Source organism: Poromitra crassiceps, assembly GCF_964638095.1.
Source record: "Poromitra crassiceps genome assembly, chromosome: 18".
NCBI lineage: Eukaryota > Metazoa > Chordata > Actinopteri > Beryciformes > Melamphaidae > Poromitra > Poromitra crassiceps.
In genome coordinates, this window is record NC_139636.1 from 4,526,023 (window position 1) to 4,552,602 (window position 26,580).

General features: G+C 45.7%; 2 protein-coding genes across 2 annotated transcripts in view; both read left to right on the plus strand.

The window, feature by feature from the left end:
* The first annotated feature begins 3,104 nt into the window (after positions 1–3,104).
* bbs2 (Bardet-Biedl syndrome 2) lies at positions 3,105–14,684 on the plus strand. The gene is made up of 18 exons (XM_083654851.1): positions 3,105–3,181; positions 3,652–3,852; positions 4,503–4,730; positions 4,879–5,004; positions 6,263–6,325; positions 6,458–6,535; positions 7,416–7,520; positions 8,000–8,086; positions 8,933–9,068; positions 9,307–9,446; positions 10,107–10,236; positions 10,340–10,511; positions 10,747–10,876; positions 12,644–12,763; positions 13,265–13,402; positions 13,689–13,801; positions 14,167–14,315; positions 14,563–14,684. The coding sequence occupies exons 2-18, from the start codon at positions 3,736–3,738 to the stop codon at positions 14,667–14,669; spliced, it is 2,139 nt and encodes a 712-aa protein (XP_083510977.1). The 5' UTR covers positions 3,105–3,181; positions 3,652–3,735; the 3' UTR covers positions 14,670–14,684.
* Positions 14,685–25,651: 10,967 nt separating this feature from the next.
* The window catches only part of b3gnt9 (UDP-GlcNAc:betaGal beta-1,3-N-acetylglucosaminyltransferase 9), a gene marked incomplete at both ends in the record, with an annotated part of 5,268 nt that continues 4,339 nt past the window's right edge, over positions 25,652–26,580 (plus strand). Inside the window, 2 exons of the mRNA XM_083654154.1 lie at positions 25,652–25,759; positions 26,139–26,282. Coding sequence (XP_083510280.1) covers positions 25,652–25,759; positions 26,139–26,282 — 252 coding nt within the window. The remainder of the gene's footprint in view (positions 25,760–26,138; positions 26,283–26,580) is intronic.

Here is a 26,580-nt window from a genome sequence, read left to right on the forward strand (position 1 = left end):
TATGAATAAAATATCAATTAAACTTTATTTTCTTTGTTCCAGAAACCTCAAATATCCCACCCCCACCCCTGCCATTGCAGTCTTCACCAAGGAGTGCCCGCACTGGACCAATCAAGACTGGTGGACGACTGTTCGTGTTGGACCACCGACGCTGGACATCACCTATGAAAGATGCTATCGACGGCCTCCTAGACAAGTACCGTGGACAGAACAACATGTTGAAGCTTGTGGATCAGGAGTACAATACTATGGTCCATCAGTCTGCCACAGATCCAAACAGTCTGCTACATCCAACAACCAAACACCATATATTGCAGTACATAAAACACCTGGCTAAACTGGTGAACACAAGCTCATCACTGAACACCAGTACAGATAAACTTTTTCAGACACAAAAACTGTGGCAAAGTTTAACTGAGGGAAGCGAGACAGTCCATGTCCCAGTTGTAGCACTGCCGCCAGCCATTGTGAATCCAGCAGACCTGGTCTCACAACCAGCACCTGAAGAGCCACTAACACGGGATAATATAGAGAAAATAGTGCAGGACATATTGCAGCAGCAGCAGCAACAACAACATCAAAAACCTAGGCAGATAAAAAAATGTCTCTCATGTGGCCAGCCAAAATCCCGATACCAAGGTGATGGATCATCAATTCATCACTTTTATCAACAAGGGCCCGTTAGATATCATTACTGCTCCACAAAGGTGTTTAAAGCTTATTCTGCAGAGGGCCTGACAAATCCCAGAATGGCCTTTGAAGAGTTTGCACACACCGAGTTCTTTCAGCGTGAACTGCAGTTAACAAAGCGCAGAGTGGAGGACAAAGCTGAAAAGAAAAGGAAACTAGCATTCTCTCCACAGGGGAGAATGTGCCGTTTCTGTCGGACACAGCTAAGGCAGGGCCCAAACAGCAAACATGTTCACACAGTGTTTCCAGGAGTGAGAGGAAAATACATTTACTGTCCTGGTAAAGTCCTCGACTTATACAAAGACAAAGGCATGACAAAAGAAATGACATGGCGTGAATTTCAAGCCTCGTCATTCTATGGCATGGAAAAGGAGAGGTGGACAGCAGAGAAAAATAAATGATGTTTTAGGATTATAACACTATACATTACACATTTGAATCAGTCATTGTTTTTATGTGCTTCCCATCATGCCCTTAACATCTGTGGTTCTCAACATGCGGTCCTTGAAGGCATTTCAGAGGGTCCCCAGCAAAATGATCAATTGTTACAAATTTCAACATTATTTCATTTGCAAGAAGTTATCACAATGAGGGAATGTAGAAGAATGATTGTGTTGATCATAGTTTCACTGTTATCTCTCTACCAACAGTACAGATTGACAAAATCATATCTGACAGTAAAACATATTCTCAGATTTGGGCCCGAGAGACAGAATCTCATCAAATGGAGGTCTGTGGCTCTAATGTGGACTGAATAGGGGTCCTGATTAATCCAATTCACTTCATTTGCTTGTATATATGGTATGTGTGTATGTATGTGTATTGAGTGGATTTAATAAAACATTGATTTTAAGGAAATAATTTGTTTCACTTGATTTCATCTTCAAGGGCATTGCTCAGCTTGTTTTCAATTATAATAGGTCAAATAGTTTGTTTATCAAATTCATTTTTGAATGCAACAGTTTTCAGTACAGTATCAATATGATTTATGCAGTGTAATAATTATGCTATTACATGCTATACTTTGGGCCTTCCTCTACAATTATCTGTACAAAAAATGCTATAGCCACTACACATTTCAAACTAAACTACTGAACTGATGTAGATATTAGGCTAAGCTGCCTCATGTGACATTTTATTGAAAACTTCAACTGGGAGCAGAAAAGTGCCTGACTTCATTTGCACCTGTCACCTGTCATCTGTCAAACTGCAGTGTGAATCATGTAATAGTTGATATTTTTGTATTAAAATTAATCAACTGTTGTTCATGTTGACTAAAAACATGTTTTAGTTATCAGCAATGGTGCATGACAATTGTTTGAGGTGGGGTAAATAAACCTTTACATCATAAAAAGGTGTCCCCCAGGTGAGATTCGAACCTGTGTCTCAAGAGTTGTAGATTACATACTCAGTGTTCTAACACTGTAGCCTATGTCACGTGAAAATCCTGGCCATTTCATTGGCTGTCAATCTGCTACAACAATACGCGGCTGGCCCCCGCGTGCAAAGCATGCGCTCTACCACTGAGCTACATCCCCATGGATATGACTGCGGTCATCTGAGCCGTCGTTTGCGAAACCACAGTCAAGCCAGCCGCCACTTGGTTTTTGATGTGTGTCTATTCGTGCTGTAACGGTACTGCTGCTTCACCGGTGTTCGGAGCGGACTAAAAAGTCGAGTGTCACAATTCAGCGATCCTTTCTCACATTTACTTTACCACACTAGATCGACATTACAACAAACATAGTGTATTGAATGACTGTTGTTGAATATGTCACAAAAGTCCTACCTTATTGACCGATCGTAGCTGCTAACTCTGTTTGTCCAAGTGGAATTGCCGTAGTTAGGAGGCCCCCGGCTCGCACATGCGCAGACCGATTCTCTAGGGACCGATTTGTTTGGTACCTTATCGTGCGTTCCTTTATCGCAAAATAACTGGCATGTGGAGGCTAAATGACATCACATCCGTTTTGTTAGCGTTCCATTTGCAGAAAACTTGAGCTGGGAAGTTCACTGTTCATTGGTCAGATCCAGTCGCTAGCCAGGCTAGCCATTGTTAGCCATTGTTAGCAATAAAATTGACAACATGGCATTTCGCGGCAATTTGCGCATACAAACACTGCAGCCTCATGTCCACACAGATAGATGTTAGGCAGTGCTGTGTGTACAGCTGATTTAATGAGACACAAACAAAACAGAAGTGCTAAACAACATTACTACGATTAGAACTACTGTTGTTGCGCGGCGCAGCCATCTTGGATTTTTGAGGTTGGGGCTGCTGAGACTCCTACGAGTTTGGAATGGGACATACCAGCTCTGATGACGTCACCGCCCAGCTCATGACCTTTGAAGTCGTAAGATTACCAGTCCCCAGTTATAAAGGAATGCACGATTACTAGTACCTTGGTACTGACAGAGCTAACCAGCTAACGCTAGCTTAGTTAGCTAGGCCAGCGATACAAATACCAAAACCCGGGCAGCTATTGAAGTGGTGAGATGATTTGCATGCTTCATGATTCACTTAATTGCAGCGGTTGCGTTTGTTTTCTTTTGTGTGTGTGGAACGTTAGTCAACCATTTGTATTGGAACATTTAACTGGGCTAACGTTAGCTAGCTATTCGTTGTAGAAAAAAATACGTGTATTTACTTTATCTGTGAATTGTGAACAAGCATTACAGTGTGTGGGAAAAGTCACGTTATATTTGTCATTGTTGTAAAAACGGAAGAGGAAAACGTGTGGAGAGAGCAAACGAGAGGGAGATTAGCCAGATGAAAAGCTTTGGCTATAGCTGCTCTCTGTTGCTAGGCAACAGGACTCTGGTGGGTGTCTCTCGAGTAAAGCCCCTAATGACATTATAGTGTGGCAAAATCACGCATGGCTAATGATGTACTGACTGAACAAAACAAAACACGACTCTGTTCCATTTGCAGACTTTTCCTCTTCTTTTCCAATTTGAAAGGATCTTACCTGAAAGGATCTGCATGAACATCTCTACTGTCTGCATTGTCTTATCTGCTGTCGGATTCTTAGAGACACAGACACCATGTTGGTCCCCATATTCACTCTGAAGCTGAACCACAAGATAAACCCTCGCATGGTGACCATCGGGAAGTTTGATGGAGTTCACCCTTGCCTCACTGCAGCCACACAAGCAGGAAAGGTGAGAGATCTTCACAGCAATAGTGACGGCCTTTTCTCTCGCCTTCTTAAGCCCAATTTATGCTTCGTCTGCCGACACTTTTGAAATGGTCGCCGACAGAAATGAGGACTTGAATCGACACTTTCAAGTGTCTGCGAGCAGTGTCTGCTACCTGGTGAAATGTCTAGTGTCGCTGACTACGTCACATAATGTCGCGCAAGTCTGATTGGCTATATAGACGGGCACGCGTGACTTCCTTGTTTTAGTTTTCGCTGAAATGAAATTAATGAGCGTGTCCCCGGTATTTTTATCAGCCTGTCCTTGATGTATGACTTCGTGAAAATCACAAAGAACACCGTGACCAACTTCCCAGAGAGAGAGGAGGTGATTGTGTGGTTGTGTGTCGTTATATGCGGCGACGTGGGTTCACTGACAGCATTCCCTCTCTTGCCTGTCTACTCTGCACTAGTTCTCTGCCTCCCTCTGTCTCTAGCGTCACGTGACCGTTGCGCCGTGGAGAGAAGCATAAATGCAGCAACATGAGCGACACTTTATTTTTCGTCTGCGACCATGTGCTGAGCGACACTTTCTAATAAGTATAAATTAAGCTTTACCGTCTTAACTCCTTCCTTCTTCACATCATGCCCACAACTTGTTCCTGTCCTCAACAGGTGTTCATCCACAACCCGCACGCCCGTGGCCAGAGAGCTGCGGCCCACCGCCTGAGCCAGAGCACCCAGGACTCTGACATCTCTCTGCTCAACATCAACCAGGCAGTGAGCTGTCTGACGGCAGGGACGCTGGCACCAAACAGCACTGGGGACACATTGCTGGTGGGATCCCAGACCAACCTGCTGGCCTACGATGTGCACGACAACGCCGATGTATTCTACAGAGAGGTGGGTGCGGTTCAAGTGGGTATTGGAGTGGGTGTAACATACGATTATCAAAGAACCTAGCTGCCGACGTCTTGGTGTATGTCCCTAAGGATGTGGTTTGTTTGTGTGTGTGTGTGTGTGTGTGTGTGTGCTGTGTGTGTGGGTGCAGGTGACAGATGGGGCCAACACCATGGTGCTGGGGAAACTAGGGGACATCCAGTCTCCTCTTGCCATCATCGGAGGGAACTGTGCCTTACAAGGCTTCGACTACGAGGGCAAGGACCAGTTCTGGACGGTATGAACTGTTAGAGTCGAGACTAATAGACCTTATTCGCTAACCCTGGACGGCACCATATTGTTGACATACCGTCCTGCGCGCACACAGCGCTGCAGCTGACAACTAGTAACAGCCTTATTGTCGTTTCTGTTCCATTACAAAATAGCGATGCTAATGACACCAATAAAAAACCCACAGTTGTTGTTTGTATGCTGCCGTTAATGCCTGTGATAAATAAACAAAAGAACGAGGTGAACAGACTTTGCTGTGAGGAGCTGTCAGAAAGTTTCACCTGTCTCTCCTAACTATCCACACACATCTCCTGTGCTGCTGACGTATCCTCCACCTCGCTCCCTTCACGTCTGTGGACGGTAGAGATAGAAACAAACCACGGGGACTTTATTGCTGTCATTACTACAGCCATGCCTAATGCAGGTCACCATCCGAACACAATTGGAACGATACAGGTAACGCAAACAGCGGCTAGCTTCCTATAAACGCTGCTCTCACATAGGTTGTCACTTGAGAGCTGCTGCGTTATGTCGACAATATGGCGGCGGTGGGCGTGCCCGTACGTGAGTGACGTCAATCGAATAAGGTCTATAATGCCAGTTTGTCCTGCATTCAAGAAGCTTATTTCATAGAGTGAACTGTAACGTTGAACGTGAATTCTCAAGTGACTTCATAAAACCCCCCATTATGCGCAAAGGCATCCATAAAATAGCTCTTGGCGTGGTGCATGAATTTGATAGTTTAAACTGCTGGAGGATCCTGAGGGACAAATACACCACAGTTTATGTCAGCAACAAAATTAGATCACTGAACTGATGAAGAATAAATCTATCATTTTTGCTAGCTACCAATTAAATAATGATTTCCCACCAGATCCATGATAGCAGAATTGCATTTGTCCTAACTACATGGCGTTTACCCTGTTGAAATGAATAATTCAACCACTTGATGTCACTCTTGTCATCTGTATTAGTTCCATGTATTTTTGCGCACATTGATTGATTTGTGCCTGTGGCTGAAGTAGGAGAGTACAAACTACAGTAACCACAGCACAAGAATTTCACACGTGATACTTGTACTACGGAGTGACAATAAAAAATCTTGAATCTTGAATCTTGAACAGTAGAAATGAATCCTCGTCCTACTACGAGATAACACATTTTACTCGCTGGTTTTAAATCCTCTTTTTGTCTTGCTGTCATGAAGTTATCAAACAATGACTCTGGTTACCATGGTTTCATAAATTGTACTTATTTGTGTTTAGGTGACGGGGGATAATGTCAGATCTCTAGTGCTCTGTGACTTCACTGGAGACGGGAAAAATGAGGTGAGTTCACCTTAAGTCTCTCTTAGATGGGAGATAGAGTACCTCATAATCGTACGTTCAATTGTTGGTTCAGTCATCTTGTATTCATTATGAATCATAAGTAATGTCATCTGTTGTGTGTTGTATTTACAGCTCCTGGTAGGATCGGAGGACTTTGATATCAGGGTGTTCAAAGAGGACGAGCTTGTGTCTGAGATGACTGAAAACGAGGTCAATGGATTCAACTTCTTCTTTTACAACCAAAAGATTGTTGAAATGACAGATTGTGTAATTCAGAGAAAATGCAATGATGATGACGATTATATCACATTTGATATACTAGATTGTTGTATCTGTCTTGAGCTGCAGTTGCTCGAAGTAACATTCTTTGACGTGACAAGCACTCCCTCTGTCCCTCTGTGTCCAGACGGTCACCTCTCTGTGTCTCTGTCCCTCTGTGTCCAGACGGTCACCTCTCTGTGTCTCTGTCCCTCTGTGTCCAGACAGTCACCTCTCTGTGTCTCTGTCCCTCTGTGTCCAGACAGTCACCTCTCTGTGTCTCTGTCCCTCTGTGTCCAGACAGTCACCTCTCTGTGTCTCTGTCCCTCTGTGTCCAGACAGTCACCTCTCTGTGTCTCTGTCCCTCTGTGTCCAGACAGTCACCTCTCTGTGTCTCTGTCCCTCTGTGTCCAGACGGTCACCTCTCTGTGTCTCTGTCCCTCTGTGTCCAGACAGTCACCTCTCTGTGTCTCTGTCCCTCTGTGTCCAGACAGTCACCTCTCTGTGTCTCTGTCCCTCTGTGTCCAGACGGTCACGTCTCTGTGTCTCTGTCCCTCTGTGTCCAGACGGTCACGTCTCTGTGTCTCTGTCCCTCTGTGTCCAGACAGTCACCTCTCTGTGTCTCTGTCCCTCTGTGTCCAGACGGTCACGTCTCTGTGTCTCTGTCCCTCTGTGTCCAGACAGTCACCTCTCTGTGTCTCTGTCCCTCTGTGTCCAGACGGTCACGTCTCTGTGTCTCTGTCCCTCTGTGTCCAGACGGTCACGTCTCTGTGTCTCTGTCCCTCTGTGCCCAGACGGTCACCTCTCTGTGTCTCTGTCCCTCTGTGTCCAGACGGTCACGTCTCTGTGCCACATGCACGACAGCAGGTTTGGCTATGCCCTGGCTAATGGTACTGTGGGGGTGTATGACCGCACCGCCCGCTACTGGAGAATCAAGGTACTACAATCTTTAGCTATCCACAAGCTTTAGCTCTGTCTGTGCTGGGAGATTTTCTGTTTTGGTCATAAATCAATCCATCAGATCTCCTGCAAAGTCTGAGCTGGTGGCACCATAGACAGTCAGAATCCATGGTATGTATTGAGTGTGACGTTACCTCGTCTCATCACCACTTATTTGTTTAGGGAAGTGTTTCCCAAACTCTGGGTCGAGACCCAGTTTGGGTCGCGGACCCGTGGGGGGGGTGGGTCGCCAACTGGTCGTCATGGCAACTCATTAGTTACCCTATGTTTTTTGTGAGTTTGAGTCCCAGGGAGTCAGAACATGTATCTTTTGGGTCCCAAGATGAAAATGTTTGGGAACCCCTTGTTTAGGGTAATAATAATGTCTCCAAATGGATTTGTTGATGGTAAAATGCTGTGTGTTCACTATCTCCTTTATCACATTTATTATGTTGTCTGCTTTCTCTCCCCGTCCAGTCTAAGAATCATGCCATGAGCATCCATGCCTTTGACCTGAATGCTGATGGGGTGGTGGAGCTCATCACTGGCTGGTCCAATGGAAAGGTCAGGACACCACTGACTGTAGCAGTCCCACTGTCTTCACACTGTAAGAGAGGAGGTGGAGGTTATCAGTCTCACTGTCTTCACACTATAAGAGAGAAGGTGGAGGTTATCAGTCTCACTGTCTTCACACTGTAAGAGAGAAGGTGGAGGTTATCAGTCTCACTGTCTTCACACTGTAAGAGAGAAGGTGGAGGTTATCAGTCTCACTGTCTTCACACTGTAAGAGAGGAGGTGGGGGTTATCAGTCTCACTGTCTTCACACTAGAGAAGGTGGGGTTATCAGTCTCACTGTCTTCACACTGTAAGAGAGAAGGTGGAGGTTATCAGTCTCACTGTCTTCACACTAGAGAAGGTGGGGTTATCAGTCCCACTGTCTTCACACTGTAAGAGAGAAGGTGGAGGTTATCAGTCTCACTGTCTTCACACTAGAGAAGGTGGGGTTATCAGTCTCACTGTCTTCACACTGTAAGAGAGAAGGTGGAGGTTATCAGTCTCACTGTCTTCACACTGTAAGAGAGAAGGTGGGGTTATCAGTCTCACTGTCTTCACACTGTAAGAGAGGAGGTGGAGGTTATCAGTCTCACTGTCTTCACACTGTAAGAGAGGAGGTGGAGGTTATCAGTCTCACTGTCTTCACACTGTAAGAGAGGAGGTGGAGGTTATCAGTCTCACTGTCTTCACACTGTAAGAGAGAAGGTGGGGTTATCAGTCTCACTGTCTTCACACTGTAAGAGAGGAGGTGGAGGTTATCAGTCCCACTGTCTTCACACTGTAAGAGAGAAGGTGGGGTTATCAGGGGGATCTTGGACATGCCTCTCACTCATTTCATGTCATCATTTGTTCCAGATTGACGCTCGTAGCGACCGGACAGGCGAGGTCATCTTCAAAGACAACTTCTCCTCCTCTGTGGCCGGAGTGGTGGAGGGAGACTACAGGCTGGATGGACAGAAGCAACTTGTGTGTACCTCCATAGAGGGAGAAGGTGTGAGTGTGTGCGTGCGTGCGTGTGTGTGTGTGTGTGTGCGTGTGTGTGTGTGTGTGTGTGTGTGTGTGTGTGTGTGCATGCGTGCGTGCGTGTGTGTGTGCGTGCGTGCGTGCGTGTGTGTGTGTGTGTGTGTGTGTGTGTGTGTGTGTGCATGTGTGTGTGTGAGTGAGAGTTTGAGTGTTTGTGTTCATGTAACTTCATGTCATCTCATGTGTATGGTTTCTGCATGCTGTAGTTCGTGGCTACCTGCCGGCCAGTAAGGAACTTAAAGGGAACCTCATGGACTCCAGTGTCGAGCAGGACCTCATAAGAGAGCTCAGCCAACGCAGACAGAATCTGCTGCTGGAGCTACGCAACTATGACGAGAACGCCAAGGTACGCAATTTAAGTCATTTATTGATGTCCAGTGTTTCCCCTAGAAAAATGTTCAGGCCTGGAGGGATTTCGAAACGTACCCCGACCGCAACGGTGGGGGCCCTCGCTGGCGACGCTAAACTTTTAGCTAACCTGTTCACATCTATGTTCGCAATGGCATCCCAAGTATCATCATACTATTATGGGATGCGATGCCAACAGTATTATGGGATGTGCGTTTCCCAGGCAACGCCACACATTGACACGTTTTGGAACAGCGCTGCACGCTGGCACAATGCAAAGCAAAATGCTTATTGTTTTGAATGATTTGGCATCTTCTATTACTGTCAACACCAGTATTGTTGTATTGTACAATTTTGGTGAGAGCAGGGGGGGGGAAAACACTTTTATTTTTTTAATGCAATTTTTTTTCTGGCCTGGCGGGGGCGTCGTTGGAATGGTAGGGGAAACACTGATATCATACATTGATAAAAAACAACTTAATTTGATTAATTCAAAGGACACCAACAATTAGCTGAAAAAGACTTGTTGGTCAGATTTGGGACTTTGAATAAAGTGCTGTATATTTTTGTACTCAAAGTCCTTTCATCCAGCACCTGGACCTGTACACTATATTTCTGCTCTGCTTGTAATAATTGACATACTGTCACATTGTTTCAGGGTGTATCAGATACGGACAGCGGGATGGGTGTCATACCAGCCAACACTCAACTGCAGACCGCCCTGGCGGTCAGACCCGCTACGGAGGCCCAGAAGGCTCACATAGAACTCAGCATTTCCACCCCAAACGGTAAGGGGTCTCTTCAGCACCAGAGATGAGAAGGTCAAGAATTTCCAGGAGTAAATAAATACTAGCTAACACTCGTTTGAATGTTTCCCTCTGTCGTCTCCAGAAACAATCATCCGCGCAGTGCTGATCTTCGCAGAGGGGATCTTTGAGGGCGAGAGCCACGTCGTCCACCCCAGTGCCCAGAAGCTGTCCGGATGCGTCCGAGTCCCCATCGCCCCTCCCAAAGACATCCCAGTAGACCTGCACATCAAGGCCTTTGTTGGAGGGAAAGCCAGGTTAGCACGTGTTCCCTCTCTCTCTCTCTCTCTCTCTCTCTCTCTCTCTCTCTCTCTCTCTCTCTCTCTCTCTCTCTCTCTCTCTCTCTCTCTCTCTCTCTCTCTCTCTCTCTCTCTCTCTCTCTCTCTCTCTCTCTCTCTCTCTCCCCCTCTCTCTCTCTCTCTCTCTCTCTCTCTCCCTCTCTCTCTCTCTCTCTCCTACAATCCTCACCTCACTCTTTTGTTTCCGCTCCAGCACCCAGTTCCATGTGTTTGAAATCACCCGACAGCTGCCTCGCTTCTCCATGTATGACATCACGGTGGACCCCTCTGCTGCCCCGCCCACCGGGAGGGTCTGCTTCAGCATCAACGAGCGGCCACAGCGGGTAGGCGGTCAGAGTGATATTGTTATTAAACATGTCATCTCCTGTGATCATCACTGTATTATAGAAACATTTACTGTTATGTTATGTTATGTTATGTTATGTTATATGTTAGTATACCAAAAAACACACATTAATTTCACAGCAGTATCACGATCAAATAATGGGGAGACCCAGAGCCGCGTAGATAGAAGAGTCCCGACATCTCCATTCACTCCAATGGACCAGTTTTTTACTCTCAAGAGTTCCAGGAAGTAAGGTGCTGGATTAAGCAGCACTGTCGAGTTGCAGCAAAATAGACAGTTTGTGTTGTACTCTGAAAGGGTTTTTCATCCCTTGAATCAAATTGTACATTATCAGCTTTATTTTAGCGTGCAAAAGGAGCGCGAGACCCATTCCTGGCTGTTCATTGGCTAATGAGTCTCGCATTTTGGTCCTCCGCTGACGCCACTCTCTCTCTAGAGGACACTAGGAAGACCTATTTAATTATAAACAGTGAATGAGACGCGTACATCCAAACGATCTTCAAGGCAAGTGCTGGACCAAAAGGACGACAGCATAGGAAATAAATAATCAATGATCGATAATAGGGGATGAGTAAATGAGCTAAATGAGCTTTTGATTCGTTGCAACGGTCCCTGTTCGATCTTAAATTAGTTTTGAACTCCACTAAGACAAAGTGGATGTTGTTCTCAAGATCTTTAAACAGAAATGATAATTTGTGTATCCGTACGCTTCAAGGTGACCAAATTCAATTAGTTCATTCTTATAAGTATCTTGGTATTTGGTTGGACACCAAACTTTCTTTTCATGTACATGTAGAACATCTCACAAAGAATTTGAGGAGAAAAAATCGGCTTTTTGTATAGAAACAAGTCTTGTTTTTCACTATTGGCCAGAAAAACTGTTGTCCAATCTTTGATAATGTCAGTTTTTGATTATGGTGATGTGATTTACATGTATGCCTCTCCATCCGTCTTAAAGCCTCTTGATGCTGTATATCATAGCGCTCTACGTTTTGTTACAGGTGATGCTTTCAGTACACATCATTGTATTCTGTACGAAAATATGGGTTGGTCCTCCCTGTCGGAGCGTAGAGATCAGCACTGTCTGATATTTATTTATAAAGCATTAATTGGGAAACTTCCACCTTACTTATCCGCACTCCTTTCTTGTAACAGTGGAGGCTATCAAACACGATCGCGGTCCTATATCAGACTGTCTGTCCCACGGGTGCGAACCGAACAAGGAAAGACCGCTTTTTCTTGGTTCGCCCCCAACAGATGGAATGTGCTCCAGGAAAACTTAAAAATGGATAATTTGATCCCGCTTGCTTCTTTTAAAGCACTTTTAGAAAGCATTCCTCGCAAGGTGTGTTCATGTTTTATTTGAAATTATTTAATTATGCTCTTGATGCTTGTTATTGTCTGCTGTGTTAACCTGTAATTTTGTAACTGCTGTATATGTTCTTTGTACACCAGGGCTCCCTTGTAAATGAGAGCTTGCTCTCAAGGGACTCTCCCTGTATAAATAAAGGTAAAATAAAAATAAATAAAAATAAATGGGAGCTACAGTGTGCGGCCTATTTAATTAGCAATGATATCAGCTCTTTGGCTCCCTAGTTGATCACCTGCCTTAATTCCTTCCATGGAGATTATATTAATGTGTGTGTGTGTGTGTGTGTGCGTGTGTGTGTGTGTGTGTGTGTGTGTGTGTGTGTGTGTGTGTGTGCGCGTGCGCGCGTGCGTGTGCGTGTGTGTGTGTGTGTAGGTGGTGATGTGGCTGAATCAGAACTTCCTGCTTCCAGAAGGGATAGACAGTCCTGATGTCACCTTTACCTCACTAAGGGGAGGAGGACTGTTGTCCATCAGCATGGCCAGCAATGGACAGGTGTACACACACACACACACACACACAAACAAACAGAACATACCATGTTTAGCAACGAGACTTGCACCAATTTGGTTCTATTGATTATTAGTCATCTACAGTAACATAATGCCCATAGCCAAATATTAATAGGCTCAAAGGGTCAATAGACAGTAGCTATCAATAAGCCTGTCATCAAATAGACATTTGAAAAGACATTATGTTTCTCCTGGTTAGTTTGCATGTGTGTTAAAAGAAAATTAAGTGCATTCACAGGCTTAATAATTCTTTTGAAAGATCATCACAAAAATGTTGTTGAAATGTGACTGGTTGGCAGAGATATAAATGCTTATTTCTGGTTGTATTTTTCTTTTTCTTTTACTTGGCTTTACCTTATAACGGGTCAATAAAACAGTGCTGATTATTTGAACAACATTGCAATGTCCTTGTGGCAGTTCAAGTGCTAAAACCGAGTTAAAAATCAGTCAGTTCATGAATCCCATTACTGCTTTGTCCAATTAGATCACTCTGAGCACCGATGACATTGACCTGTCAGGAGACCTGGTCCAATCGCTGGCCTCCTTCCTGGCCATAGAGGACCTATCAGCAGAGGCAGACTTCCCTGCCTACTTTGACGAGCTACGCAACACACTCACCCAGGTCAGATCTTCATATAGGTCATTATATGAAGGATGTGATAACTATATGACTATAACAGCAGCACTGTAAAACACTGCCTGTCAAGTTAAACCAGAACCTAAAATGATCTAGGAGGCAAGTTCAATTGATGGTGTTTAACCCATTGATACCTGATGCAGCATTTGCGTGTATATCCCTCATATGTGGTATTAATGGGTTAAAGTTGAGGCTACATCTGAAGCATGCGGTCCTGTGTCAAGGCTGAAATAAATGGTAAGCACATGTTGCATCATCATGTCTGTGCTAGGTGGACGAGTTCCACTCTGTCCATCAGAAGTTGACTGCAGCCATGGCCGACCACTCCAACTACATCAGGAACATGCTGGTGCAGGCCGAGGATGCTCGCCTTATGGGAGACATGTGAGTGACTCATCTGTATGTATCATCTCCTCTCATCTCATCTCCTGCAGTAAAACCTAATCAGTGCATCATCACTGTACTGCAAAAGATTCAAGATCAAGATTCAAGATCATTTGAATATAGCCATCGTGAGTAATCATGTTACAAAGGAGGAATTTGTCTTTGTGCAGTATGCTATGCAGCGCTCGAAACAGAAATTAATTTCACAGTGTAAATCTAAATTCAAAGCAAATTTTTTCTTTTTTCTTCCCTTTCTTCCTCTCTTCCCCACTTGTGTTTTCTCTCTCATCCCTTTCTCCCTCTCTCTTCCCCGTGTGTTCTCCCTCTCATCCCTCTCTCTCCTGCGGTCCTGCGTCTCTCTGTAGGAGCACGATGAAGAAGCGTTACAGAGAGCTGTACGATCTGAACCGGGATCTGGTCAACGAGTATAAGATCCGCAGCAACAACCACAACGCCCTACTGGTCTGCCTCAAGTCTGTCAACCAGGCCATCCAGAGGGCTGGTAGACTGCGAGGTAGGTGTGTGTGTGTGTGTGTGTGTGTGTGTGTGTGTGTGTCTGTGTGTGTGTGTGTGTGTGTGTGTGTGTGTGTGTGTCAGAGTAACAGCGTTGTTAGAGAGAGAGAATGTGTGTGTGTGGGTGATTGTTTGGGATGTTTGTGTTGTAGTTGAGCTCTGATCAGACGTTCTGTCTCTATCCTCCGCCCCTCTGTCCCCTCTGTCCCCCTCTGTCTCCCCTCTGTCCCCTCTCTCCTTCTCTTCAGTGGGCAAGCCCAAGAATCAGGTGATCTCCGCCTGTCGAGACGCCATCAAGAGCAACAACGTCAACGGACTCTTCAAGATCATGAGGGCCGGCACCGCCTCCTCCTGAAAGACAGAGGGCGACATTTCATCCTGTTTGACCAGGATCATAAAGTGTCCAGCGGGCCCAGTTTCTCAAACGTGTTTTAGCCTAAATCCAACCCTCGCCCAATCACTTCTGAATAGGCAATAGCAATTGACTGGCTTCTCCATATCGTTTCCATTAGACTGTGATCAATGCCTCCTTACATCAGCTCGGTGATACTCAACCTGCGGCCCGGGGGCCAGATGCGGCCCGCGACAGGGTGCAGAGTGGCCCCCCGACCATTTTCGAATAATTTCATGTTAGTTTTCATTGTGAATTAGAATCTAATTCTAATTTTAATCGAAATCTAATACCGCTGTCTACTCGCTACCCAGGCACTTATGTATGTACTTAACCTAACTAACCATCCGGTGTGTACAACATTGTCAGACTAAACTCCGGCTAACACCCCAAAAACCTACAATCTGCAACAGAAAAATATATATTGTTTTTGTTTTGTTTTTGTTTTTTTGTGATCAATTGTTTTTATTTTTATATGTCATATATAATCAAACAAGGACAATCAGATCACTTCTGATAATATAGAAACATAGACTTTACACCTGCCATGAAATACACCATACATTACTTCTTAAACTAGGTGAAGGTGGTATGCAATATTCAAGATATACATACAATATGGTCACCACAGCATCAAAAATACGAATAAAACAAAATGATTAGAAAATAATTAGTAGATTATTAGAAAATGTTTGTTTATCAACTGACCCCTGGCCTCCTATCATTTGACGAAAGTGGCCCCCGGGCAAAGCAAGTTGAGTGTCCCTGCAATTAGCTCATAGAGAAATAAGAGCACAGTGTCAGTGTAGTGACTTACCATGCGTCTCTGCGTATCACCGTGGCTCTTGTAGAAAGCTTGGCGTAGAGCAGCTGTGTGTGCTCTATATGAGCGTAGGAGTGTGCGGTGAAGAGAGGCGGTGATGTTTAGAGAGCACAGCTGGACCAAAGCAACACATCACAATGGAACAAAGATGGCGTCACATATAGCTGCTGTCACCGGAATATCTGACATTTCCCAATATTGGTCTTTCTATGCCTCCGCCGGCGAGCGCTCGTGGCCAGAGGCATTATGTTTTCGGGTTGTCTGTTCCGTCCGATGCTCGTTAACGCGATACCTCAGGAATGCATTGACAGAATTTCTTCAAATTTGTCTCAGGTGTCCACTTGGACTCCAGGACGAAGTGATTCAATTTTCGTGGTCAAAGGTCAATTTCAAGGTCACTTTGACCTCATGGCCGGCGTCCGTCCCATGCTTGTTAACGCGATATCTCAGGGATGGCGTGAGGGAATGACTTCAAACATCCACTGCGACGCAAGGATGAAATGATTAGATTTTGGTGGTCAAAGGTCAAGGTAACGTTGACCTCAAGTCCGTCTGTTGCATCAAGGAAGGGGGGGCGGCCCTGCTAGTTAAAAGCGGCCATAGCTACGGATATGAAGGTCGTAGAGAGTCAGGATTTGAAGGGCGGGGCTAGGGGGATGTTGATGGTGGGAGGGGCCGTGGTGAGCGAAAGGGGTGGGGCTAGTGGAAAGGGGCCATAGCTAGGGATAGGAAGGTCGTAGAGATTCGAGGTTCGAGGGGTGGGAAGGGGGAGTGGGGATGTGGGTGGTTTAGCGGTAGAGGTACGACCGTTTCCCATGTTGAAAACGATTAGCCGGGTTTTTGAGGTACCCCAAACAGGGGGTGCCTAAAGTGTCACAGGCTGAATGGCCACACCACTCTGCTGTGGGCTTCAAGGTATCTGTGCTTGTATGAGTCTGGACAGACATGGATGCAGACTGGATGGATATACTACTGATGTTCAGACTGGATGCAGACATGGATGCAGACTGGATGCAGACGACTGCAACTTGACTTGTTTGGAGGCATACAACCACAAGAGGGTTATTTCTAATTGTATGCTGACAGGCTTGTCTGTGCTTGGATCAGTTTTATTACCCATCAAACACAATTAAATCATGTTATTTATATTGCACATTGCTTTCCTCCGGCAGTGTCAATAGTCCACTGGTGTGAATATTCTATAATCTATATTATGTGAATATTCTAGCCTAATGTTCAGCAAAGGTACAGATACACTAGAGCAGCGATACTCAACTTGCTTTGCTCGGGGGCCACTTTTGTGAAATGATGGAAGGCGAGGGGCCAGTTAATAAACAAACAATATACATTTTTCTGGAGCGGATTGTAGGTTTTTGGGGTGTCAGCCGGAGGTTAGGCTGACAATGTTGTGCACACCGGATAGTTAGTTAGGTTAAGTACATACATAAGTGCCTGGGTAGCGAGCAGACGGCGGTATTTGACAATTTAGCAGCTAAATCATAGATTATTGAAAGATATTCCATATTCCAGACTGAAATGCTATAACAGAAGTGGAGTATTGGCCAGAATGACATGAACATTTGGACTTATTCAGCGCGTATCTTGCATGTTTCGTTTTTTGTTTTTTTTTGCAATTCCATCTCGGGCCACACAGGGGCCGCGGACCGCAAGTTGAGTATCACTGCACTAGAGGCGTGGCCAGTTTGCCTTGCTGTTGAAACTTGGTGAAAAGTGTCTGCTTCAACACAAACACTCATGTGTTGGATGATGGTACCCAGACTGTGAGTCAGCAGACAGATGCTGGTGTTTAGAGAGAGAAGACAGCTGGAGGCAGACAGAGACTAGAGCTCTTCCTTCATCTGAGAGTCGTGCCATTACACAGCAGAGGCCTGAACCTCTCTGTGTGTCAACCTGTCCAGATATACAGTAGGTCTCTCTGCCCCCAGCTGCTGTCTGTGTAGCCAAAGAAGAAAACTCTTATCTTAACTTAATGAATGTTACTGACGACCAACCATGTGTGGTGAACATGTTTACCTTTTATAGAGATTATACACTTTATTTGTGACTGTGTGGCTGAGAATATGATTAAATTAACTTATGATACATTTGAAAAGTTTGTGTTACTTATTCACTCCAGTTTGGTTGGTGTCATCATTAAAGGAACACTCCGCCCATTTTCAACCAGCTTTGTATCATTAGAACATCAGTAGTATATCAGAAAACTGTAAATGGTTTTGAAGTCTGTCATTTAATTTGACAGTGTGGACCAGTGACATCACTGGTCCACACTAACTCAAATTAATAACTCATTAACTCAAATCAACTCAAACTGTAAACGGTTTTGAAGTCATTCATCTAGTTTGACAGTTGAGAGTTGATTTGAGTTAATGAGTTATTAATTTGAGTTAGTGTGGACCAGTGATGTCACTGGTCCACACTTTAACACTCAATAACTCAAATTAAATGACAGACTTCAAAACAGTTTACAGTTTTCTGATATACTACTGATGTTCTAATGATACAAAGCTGGTTGAAAATGGGCAGAGTGTTCCTTTAAGGGGCTGACTTTGTCCTCTGGCAATTTGGCTCACTCCTCTTGGAGTGCAGGTTGTGCTCGCTCACTCCTCTTGGAGTGCAGGTTGTGCTCGCTCACTCCTCTTGGAGTGCAGGTTGTGCTCACTCACTCCTCTTGGAGTGCAGGGTGTGCTCGCTCACTCCTCTTGGAGTGCAGGTTGTGCTCACTCCTCTTGGAGTGCAGGCTGTGCTCGCTCACTCAGGGTGTGCTCACTCACTCCTCTTGGAGTGCAGGTTGTGCTCTCTCACTCCTCTTGGAGTGCAGGGTGTGCTCGCTCACTCCTCTTAGAGTGCAGGTTGTGCTCGCTCACTCTGCAGGTTTCAAACATTTTCTCATATCTCATGTATCTTCTCTCCTGTCAAAGAGCCTGAGTAGCTCTTTCAAACTACTGAGCAGATTTTTTTTTACTTTAAGCTACGTTTGCTCCAAGCCAACATAAATGCTTTGCCCATGGCTACTTTTTTTCTTTTCGTTCTTCCCCCCCATTTTCTCCCCAATTGTACTTGGCCAATTCCCCCTGCTGCCCCGGTCGCTGCTCCAGCCCCTCTGTCGATCTGGGGAGAGCCGTAAGACACACATGCTTCCTCAGATACATGTGCAGTTGCCAGCCGCTTCTTTTCACCTGACAGCGGAGGCCTTCACGGGCATGACGTAGCACATGGGAGCATCCCGCTATTCCCACCAGTTCCCTTCCGCCCTGACTGACCAGAGGAGGCGCTAGTGCAGCGACCAGGACACAGGAATGAGGGTACATTCCGTCTTCCCACCCGCAGACACAGTATGGACGCCCGACCAAGCTGGAGATAACACGGGTGTGCGAACCTGCGACCCTTGTGTTGGTAGGCAGGGAATCTACCGCTACACTACCCAGACCCAGAAAGAGGTGGAAAGATACAATAATATACAATTTACTAGATGATTTACAGTTTTGGTCATGCAGCTCATACATCTTTTTTACAACTTTTGTTTTTTACAGAGTTATGTTTTAACCCCTTTCTGGCTGTCAGCAGGATATAAAAACGTTATGAATGGTTTGCAGGATTCTTTGCGGAAAGGTTGGTCATGGGGCAAAGACAAACTACGGTAATTAACCTTTCACAGTGATACTCCAAGCACAAACTACACAGGATATTCCCTTCTGTGACGGGTGTTGGGTGTCGGAGAGCACACGGTCTCATGCCTTCTGGTTCTGCTCTTCACTAACAGGATTCTGGGCCAAAATATTTGACTGATACTCTAAGGCCTACAAAATAACCCTACAGCCGGAGGCAGAACTCGCCATCTTCGGCTGCTCGGAGTCCTCTCTGATCTTCCCTACAGCTGTGCAACAACGACAACTGTCGCCAAAAAGACTCATTCTGAAGGAATGAAAGTCCTCCTCTTCACCTTCTTTTCATGTGTGGCTGATGGACATGCTCTCTGTTCTACAGATGGAGAGACTCAGGTCTCTGAGAACTAACTCTTAGCTTGGGAGGTTCTCAACTATCTGGGAGCCGTTTCTTAGCCTGGGTAAACCCATCCCCCACGTGACCTGTTCTCAGTCACTATGATAGTGACTGGGAACTGAGAGAGCAGGTCACGTGGTGGCTGGGTTTACCTAGGCTAGCCGTTTCTGGCCTACTTCAACGAGGTTAAGAATGACCAGTGACTGAGGATGATGTTGATGTATGTTTTTGTCCCTTTCTTTTCCTGTGTCTGAGCCTGTTTGGTCTTGTTTGTATTGTTGTTCTATCAAAATTGGATGGGGGAAAGACCTTCACAGTGATTGGATGGGGGAAAGACCTTCACAGTGATTGGATGGGGGAAAGACCTTCACAGTGATTGGATGGGGGAAAGACCTTCACAGTGATTGGATGGGGGAAAGACCTTCACAGTGATTGGATGGGGGAAAGACCTTCACAGTGATTGGCCAAACGGGCGCGGCTTCTCATAAAACAAAGTATACAAACAGATTGACGTAATTCCCGTCACACCTTGTGGCTGTAACTTGTGGTCCACCCAAAGTTTCGAGGAAAACCCTTCATCATCGGGCCAATCAAACAACATGGGGTCACTGGTGAGCTCATGTTTCCATCACTTGGTGAAGGAAAGTGCACAGGAAATAGTGCTGAGTGGTCATGATGTGTTGAGACAACATTGGCTAAAATCCTTTTAAAAGTGGCAAGAATGTGAACAATCGACCTGAAATGTGATGGAAATGTGTTTCATCTCCTTATGTGAAACGAGGTGGTCATGTGTGGAAGAAATGATGGACTTCTGGTGAAAATCCAACATGTGGGCAGCTGGCATATCTTGAAAGTTTTGCTTAGATGTTGGCAAAGGTATATGAGCTCTACTGAGTGCCATGCTGTTCGATACCATTTCAGCTGATCATGTGACACCGTAGTAGAGTGTGATTCTAAAAGAAACTCAGATCTGTTCCTATAGAAGTTTTCCATTTTCCCCTGCATTCCTGTCTTTATTTTTTTTTGCTTTTGTCACCCTTATATTCCTCCCTTCCTGCATGCATAGTCCAGTGAACACATAAATGTCCACAGAGCTGCCTTCTGTAGGCGCTGTGGAGTCTGGCCAGTCAGCTACATATGGTTCAGTAATGATCCAGCCCAGACTCTGTAAATCACTGTTACTACTCTACTGCTCATGCTGTGTGTGTGTGTGTGTGTGTGTGTGTGTGTGTGTGTGTGTGTGTGTGTGTGTGTGTGTGTGTGTGTGTGTGTGTGTGTGTGTGTGTGTGTGTGTGTGTGTGTGTGTGTGTGTGTGTTCTCTCCAGTAGGTTTGACCATATTTAAATAGGTTGCTACACTTTCCTTCCAGTTTGAACTGTACAGTACAGTATATGGAAAATCCCCACGTATGCTAAAGTCAGTTTAGCCCTCCTCCCTCTGTAAGTCTCACATCTCTCTCCTCTCTTGAGTTTGGTGATCATTTGCCCCATGCTTCCTCCTGGCCTCGCCTCCTCATCCTCTGCTCCTCATCCTCTGCTCCTCACTCCTCTGCTCCTCACTCCTCATCCTCACTCCTCTACTCCTCACTCCTCTGCTCCTCATCCTCTGCTCCTCACTCCTCTGCTCCTCATCCTCTGCTCCTCATCCTCTGCTCCTCATCCTCTGCTCCTCATCCTCTGCTCCTCACTCCTCACTCCTCTGCTCCTCACTCCTCATCCTCTGCTCCTCATCCTCTGCCTCCTCATCCTCTGCTCCTCACTCCTCTGCTCCTCACTCCTCTGCTCCTCACTCCTCTGCTCCTCATCCTCTGCTCCTCACTCCTCATCCTCTGCTCCTCACTCCTCTGCTCCTCACTCCTCACTCCTCATCCTCTGCTCCTCACTCCTCATCCTCTGCTCCTCATCCTCTGCTCCTCACTCCTCACTCCTCTGCTCCTCACTCCTCTGCTCCTCATCCTCTGCTCCTCACTCCTCTGCTCCTCATCCTCTGCTCCTCACTCCTCTGCTCCTCATCCTCTGCTCCTCATCCTCTGCTCCTCACTCCTCTGCTCCTCACTCCTCTGCTCCTCACTCCTCTGCTCCTCACTCCTCTGCTCCTCATCCTCTGCTCCTCATCCTCTGCTCCTCATCCTCTGCTCCTCACTCCTCTGCTCCTCACTCCTCTGCTCCTCATCCTCTGCTCCTCACTCCTCTGCTCCTCACTCCTCACTCCTCTGCTCCTCACTCCTCTGCTCCTCATCCTCTGCTCCTCACTCCTCTACTCCTCACTCCTCTGCTCCTCACTCCTCTGCTCCTCATCCTCTGCTCCTCACTCCTCTGCTCCTCACTCCTCTGCTCCTCATCCTCTGCTCCTCATCCTCTGCTCCTCATCCTCTGCTCCTCACTCCTCTGCTCCTCATCCTCTGCTCCTCACTCCTCTGCTCCTCACTCCTCTGCTCCTCACTCCTCTGCTCCTCATCCTCTGCTCCTCACTCCTCTGCTCCTCACTCCTCTGCTCCTCACTCCTCACCTCCTCACTCCTCTGCTCCTCATCCTCTGCTCCTCATCCTCTGCTCCTCACTCCTCACTCCTCTGCTCCTCACTCCTCATCCTCTGCTCCTCACTCCTCTGCTCCTCACTCCTCTTGTTTCTGCTGTCAAGCTTGTTCTCTCCTTCTGTCGCCTCCTTTCATGTGTTTCTGTCTGTGGGCTTTTCCCCCTCTCTCCTCCTCCAGCATCTCTCCCACGTTCTCTCTCTCCTAATGACGTGATGACCCAGGTTCAAGCCCCTCCACTGCTGCTGTTCTCTGTGAGTGACATTTATTATTCCCTGGCCTACACTCACTTACCCCGTGTTCATCCCCTCAGCCCCCTCCCTCTTGTCTCCCATCCCCTTCAGTTGCTGTGTTGGCATCTGGGTTGAGGCTGCTGCTCTCCAGTGAAGTCACATGGACATAGAGATGCTGCCTTCAGGTGCTCCTCGTAAGCGCCCCCCCCTTCCGAGTTCTGAGGTCATCAGTACAACTTGTTACACTTTTTATAGGAACTTGCAATTCTTTAATTAATGTATTATGATTATTATTATTATGATTATTATTATTATGATTATGATTATTAAATCCACCAAGTAGTTGTGTCCTAAAAGACCAGTGATGAAAGTCATATTTTTGTTATTTGACATTATGGGCTATCATTCCCTACACTTTTGCCATTTCCTTGTTGGTCACATCCGAATTCAGATCAATCAGTTTCCATCAGTCGAGTTCCACGTGGAAGCTGAACACTATTTTTTAAGGAAGCAGCCAATATATATCTTTCTCATATACGTAACATGAATGCAACAATATAGCCACATCACTTTGCTGGGTCAGTGTAGGTGAGAATTCTGATGTTTCCGAGTGCACATGAAGGCAACGTGAAAGCAGCAAGCTCATAAAGAGGCTCAGTGCCAATTCTCTTCTTCTGCTGACTTTCAGTATCATGCACTCATGCATAGCTACACCCCCTAACACAGCTGCTGAGCCTCTCTCACTCCTCTCTCTCTCTCTCTCTCTCTCACCCTCTCTCTCTTTGGATCTTTTACCTGCAAACTTTGGGAACTAGTTGACTTTACGCTGTTGGTGTGTTGGTGCCTGCCTGCACTTTCAGAGCTGCACAGATGTTTTGAGTTTGGCCGTGGCGCAGCGCAGTGTCTCCCTCTCTCTTCTGGTAAGTTTGAATGGCTTAGCATTGTTTAGCATGCACATCTGGATCCACACAGACCAGGCCAATTTGTTACTGATCGTGTGAAAACACGTGGGATATGTTTGGAAAAAGATTGACTTTTACGTACGAATTGCGCACAACTTTGCGCAGCACTTTACAATAGGGATCACTCAATTAAGGGTTAACGTTAGTAGGCCTATGCTTATTAAGCATTAGCTAACTCTAATTAACAGTTAACTAATGTGTCTAGTTGAGGTTAGTTAATTGGGGGTGAGGGTTAGTAGTTGATTAGGGTTGTTAATAAACGTTAACTAAGGGTTAGTTAATGCTTGCATCAAGTAATGCTTATTGATGCTCAGGCTATAAGCATTAAATAACGGTTTATTTAGTGACCCTCAGTGATAGCTAAGTCACATACATTACAACAGCTGTCATTATGTCAGCAGACATAGTGGAGGTTATAGGCTACCCACCTAATCTCTGTCCATTTGTTTATTTGCAAAAAAGAGGTAGGCGGCCTTCAAAGGCTGGCATAAATCTGTCTGAGTGAAGCCTCTCTATGGCCTTTGGGGAAAATCAAATTCTCACAGTTTACCCAGCTTGGTTGTAAGTTGAAGATGACACTGGCTGGAGTTCTTAAACTCTGGAATGACTCCCCCAGGAATTCCAGCAGCTAGATGTTTTAGCAGCATGCTGAAAAAGTCAACCCCTAGCCTACAGTAAAACAGGCTAGTAGTGTTGCCTATACATTAAATAGACAGCAGGTCTGCATTTTGGCATTATGTTGGGACACAGTGTTCTTTAATACAGTTGGTAAGCAGCCACTTATATAAGAAGAGCAGACACGCCCCCCTCCTGAGCCAACATAGGGATCTGCTGTAAAGACTGTCACGGATTGTTGTTTGTGACTTTATTGTCAAACAACAAAACAACAGCAGTGATTTTAAATTGCCAACTTTTGTAAAAAAAAAAAAAAAAAAAAAAAAAAAGGAGAGAGAGAGATCTGCTTCCCCCTCCAGGAATATGAGTTTTGTGCATCAGAAATTACTTGAATAACGGATCACTACACATGATGGGGTAATAATTGCCTAATTTATCTGAAATGACAGCATAATTAAATGTAAACTATTCGAGTTCTTAAAAACACAAAATGACATACTTGCATACAAAGGTCTCACTGGATTACTCAGTAGGTTACTGACATGTTTGAATGGAAATGGGTATTAGATTTGAGACGGAGGCTGCAGCTGTCATAAAATGGTTAAACATGATTGGAAGCAGCTATCATGATGCAATTCAGATACAGCCTGACAATTCAAATATAATATTCATCTAGTGTTTGTAGATGGAATATGAGTGACTGGAAACTTCTGGATTAATGAATATTCTTCGAATGCAGTGATTCTTAACATGGCGTCTGGGGACCACCAGGGGTCCTTGGGGGGTTCACAGAAAATGTATGAATTGTTAAATCTCACAATTATTTCATTTACAAGAACTTATCACAATCAGAGAATGCCTTCTGCAATGATTGATGTTTCACTGTTATCTCTCTACAGACAGTCATAGAATTCTGGATAAAATCATATCCAATAATAACAAATATTCTCAGATTTTGGTCTGAGAGACAGAATCTCATCAAATGAGGGTCTGTGGCTCTAATGTGGACTCAATTATGGGTCCTTGATATGAAAAAGAAGTTGGGAATCACTGTTCTAGTGGGTCATACTACCTATCAGGTAGTAATCAGTATTTGTTTTTGTAAAAAGTCAGGCTTTGTAAAAATGGATAAACAACAAGTATGGAGCAGAAACAGAGACAAACAATAACAGTTCAGTTCTGCTCAGTTAATGATGCTGTAAAAGTTTTGCTTGGGGGCAAAAGAATTGTGCAATGGCTCTGGCCGCCTCTACCAGCCTCTGCACTGCATGTTATGTTGTGCCACTGGATCAGAAAATCTGGAAGAAATCTGGAAAATCTTTTCTCTATTCCCGTACATTTTCATATTTTTTCTTCACCATTATTTCCTGATGTTTGTGTTGCCCCGATCATATCCGTGAAGAGTTGTTGTTTCTCCAGGTTCCCCCTCCCCCCCTGCTGTCTGAGGAGACTGGGGGAGGGAGACGACAGGACTCCTACCCTAACACATCACTACTGTATGATGGATGGACATTTAACACAGAGGTACTATGCAGCAATAGATGCAACAGTATGAAATGTTGTCGTTGTGTCGTTACAGACATGGCAGCCAAAGACAAGCTGACATGTAGATATGCAGCAGAGAGGGGAAAGGAGTACCATCACCACAGAGCTGCACCGGTCACCACAGCTGTCTGAGAGGAGACATGAACGGCAGCAGACCATTTCAAACACAGTCCCATTCAACCCTTGACTGAGGCCAGCATCTCTTTCGGGGGGAAGATGCTGAGGAAGGCAGTGATGACGAGGAGGATGCTCCACATGAAGGGAGATGTGATGTGCACCATGCTGCTGCTGGTGCTCCTCTGTGTCCTGCTCTACACCCAGCAGGTACGGACGCATTTGCATCAAGTCACGAGAAAGCACTTCATTTTTTCTCTTCCTCTGTCCTCTCTCCCCTGACCTAAACCTCTCACCCTCTCTCTCCTCTCTCCCCTGACCTAAACCTCTCACCCTCTCTGTCCTCTCTCCTCTCTCCCCTGACCTAAACCTCTCACCCTCTCTCTCCTCTCTCCCCTGACCTAAACCTCTCACCCTCTCTCTCCTCTCTCCTCTCTCCCCTGACCTAAACCTCTCACCCTCTCTCTCCTCTCTCCCCTGACCTAAACCTCTCACCCTCTCTCTCCTCTCTCCCCTGACCTAAACCTCTCACCCTCTCTGTCCTCTCTCCTCTCTCCCCTGACCTAAACCTCTCACCCTCTCTGGCCAGGTGCTGCTCTCCTCTGGGTGGGACAGGAGCACGTGGAGGCTGGAGGTCCAGGGCTCGACCAGCCCCAGCCGGACGCTGCTGGGAGCCCACGGGAAGAGCGGGACAGCCAGCGGGGCCACAGCAGCCCAGGAGGAGGCTGAGGCGGTAGGGTCCCTCTGATTCCAGTTTGACTCTGAGCACGTGTTTGTATGTATGTGTGTATTCATGTGTCAGAAACTAAAGTCATGGAATTGAATGTGGTTTGAAGAGGGTGATTGTTGCTGTTGAGTTGGCACAACTTGGCAGGTGGACCCGCCTTCCAAGAGCAGCATGTTCAACAGCCATCTTCTTTAACCCTTTCCCCACTGTAGCGTCATGCATGTGTTTCATGGGGAGCGTATTTGAGTAACTGCTGTGCTCTGAAGGCAGAACCTGAGCAGACTGTGATGGATGTGAGGAAGCT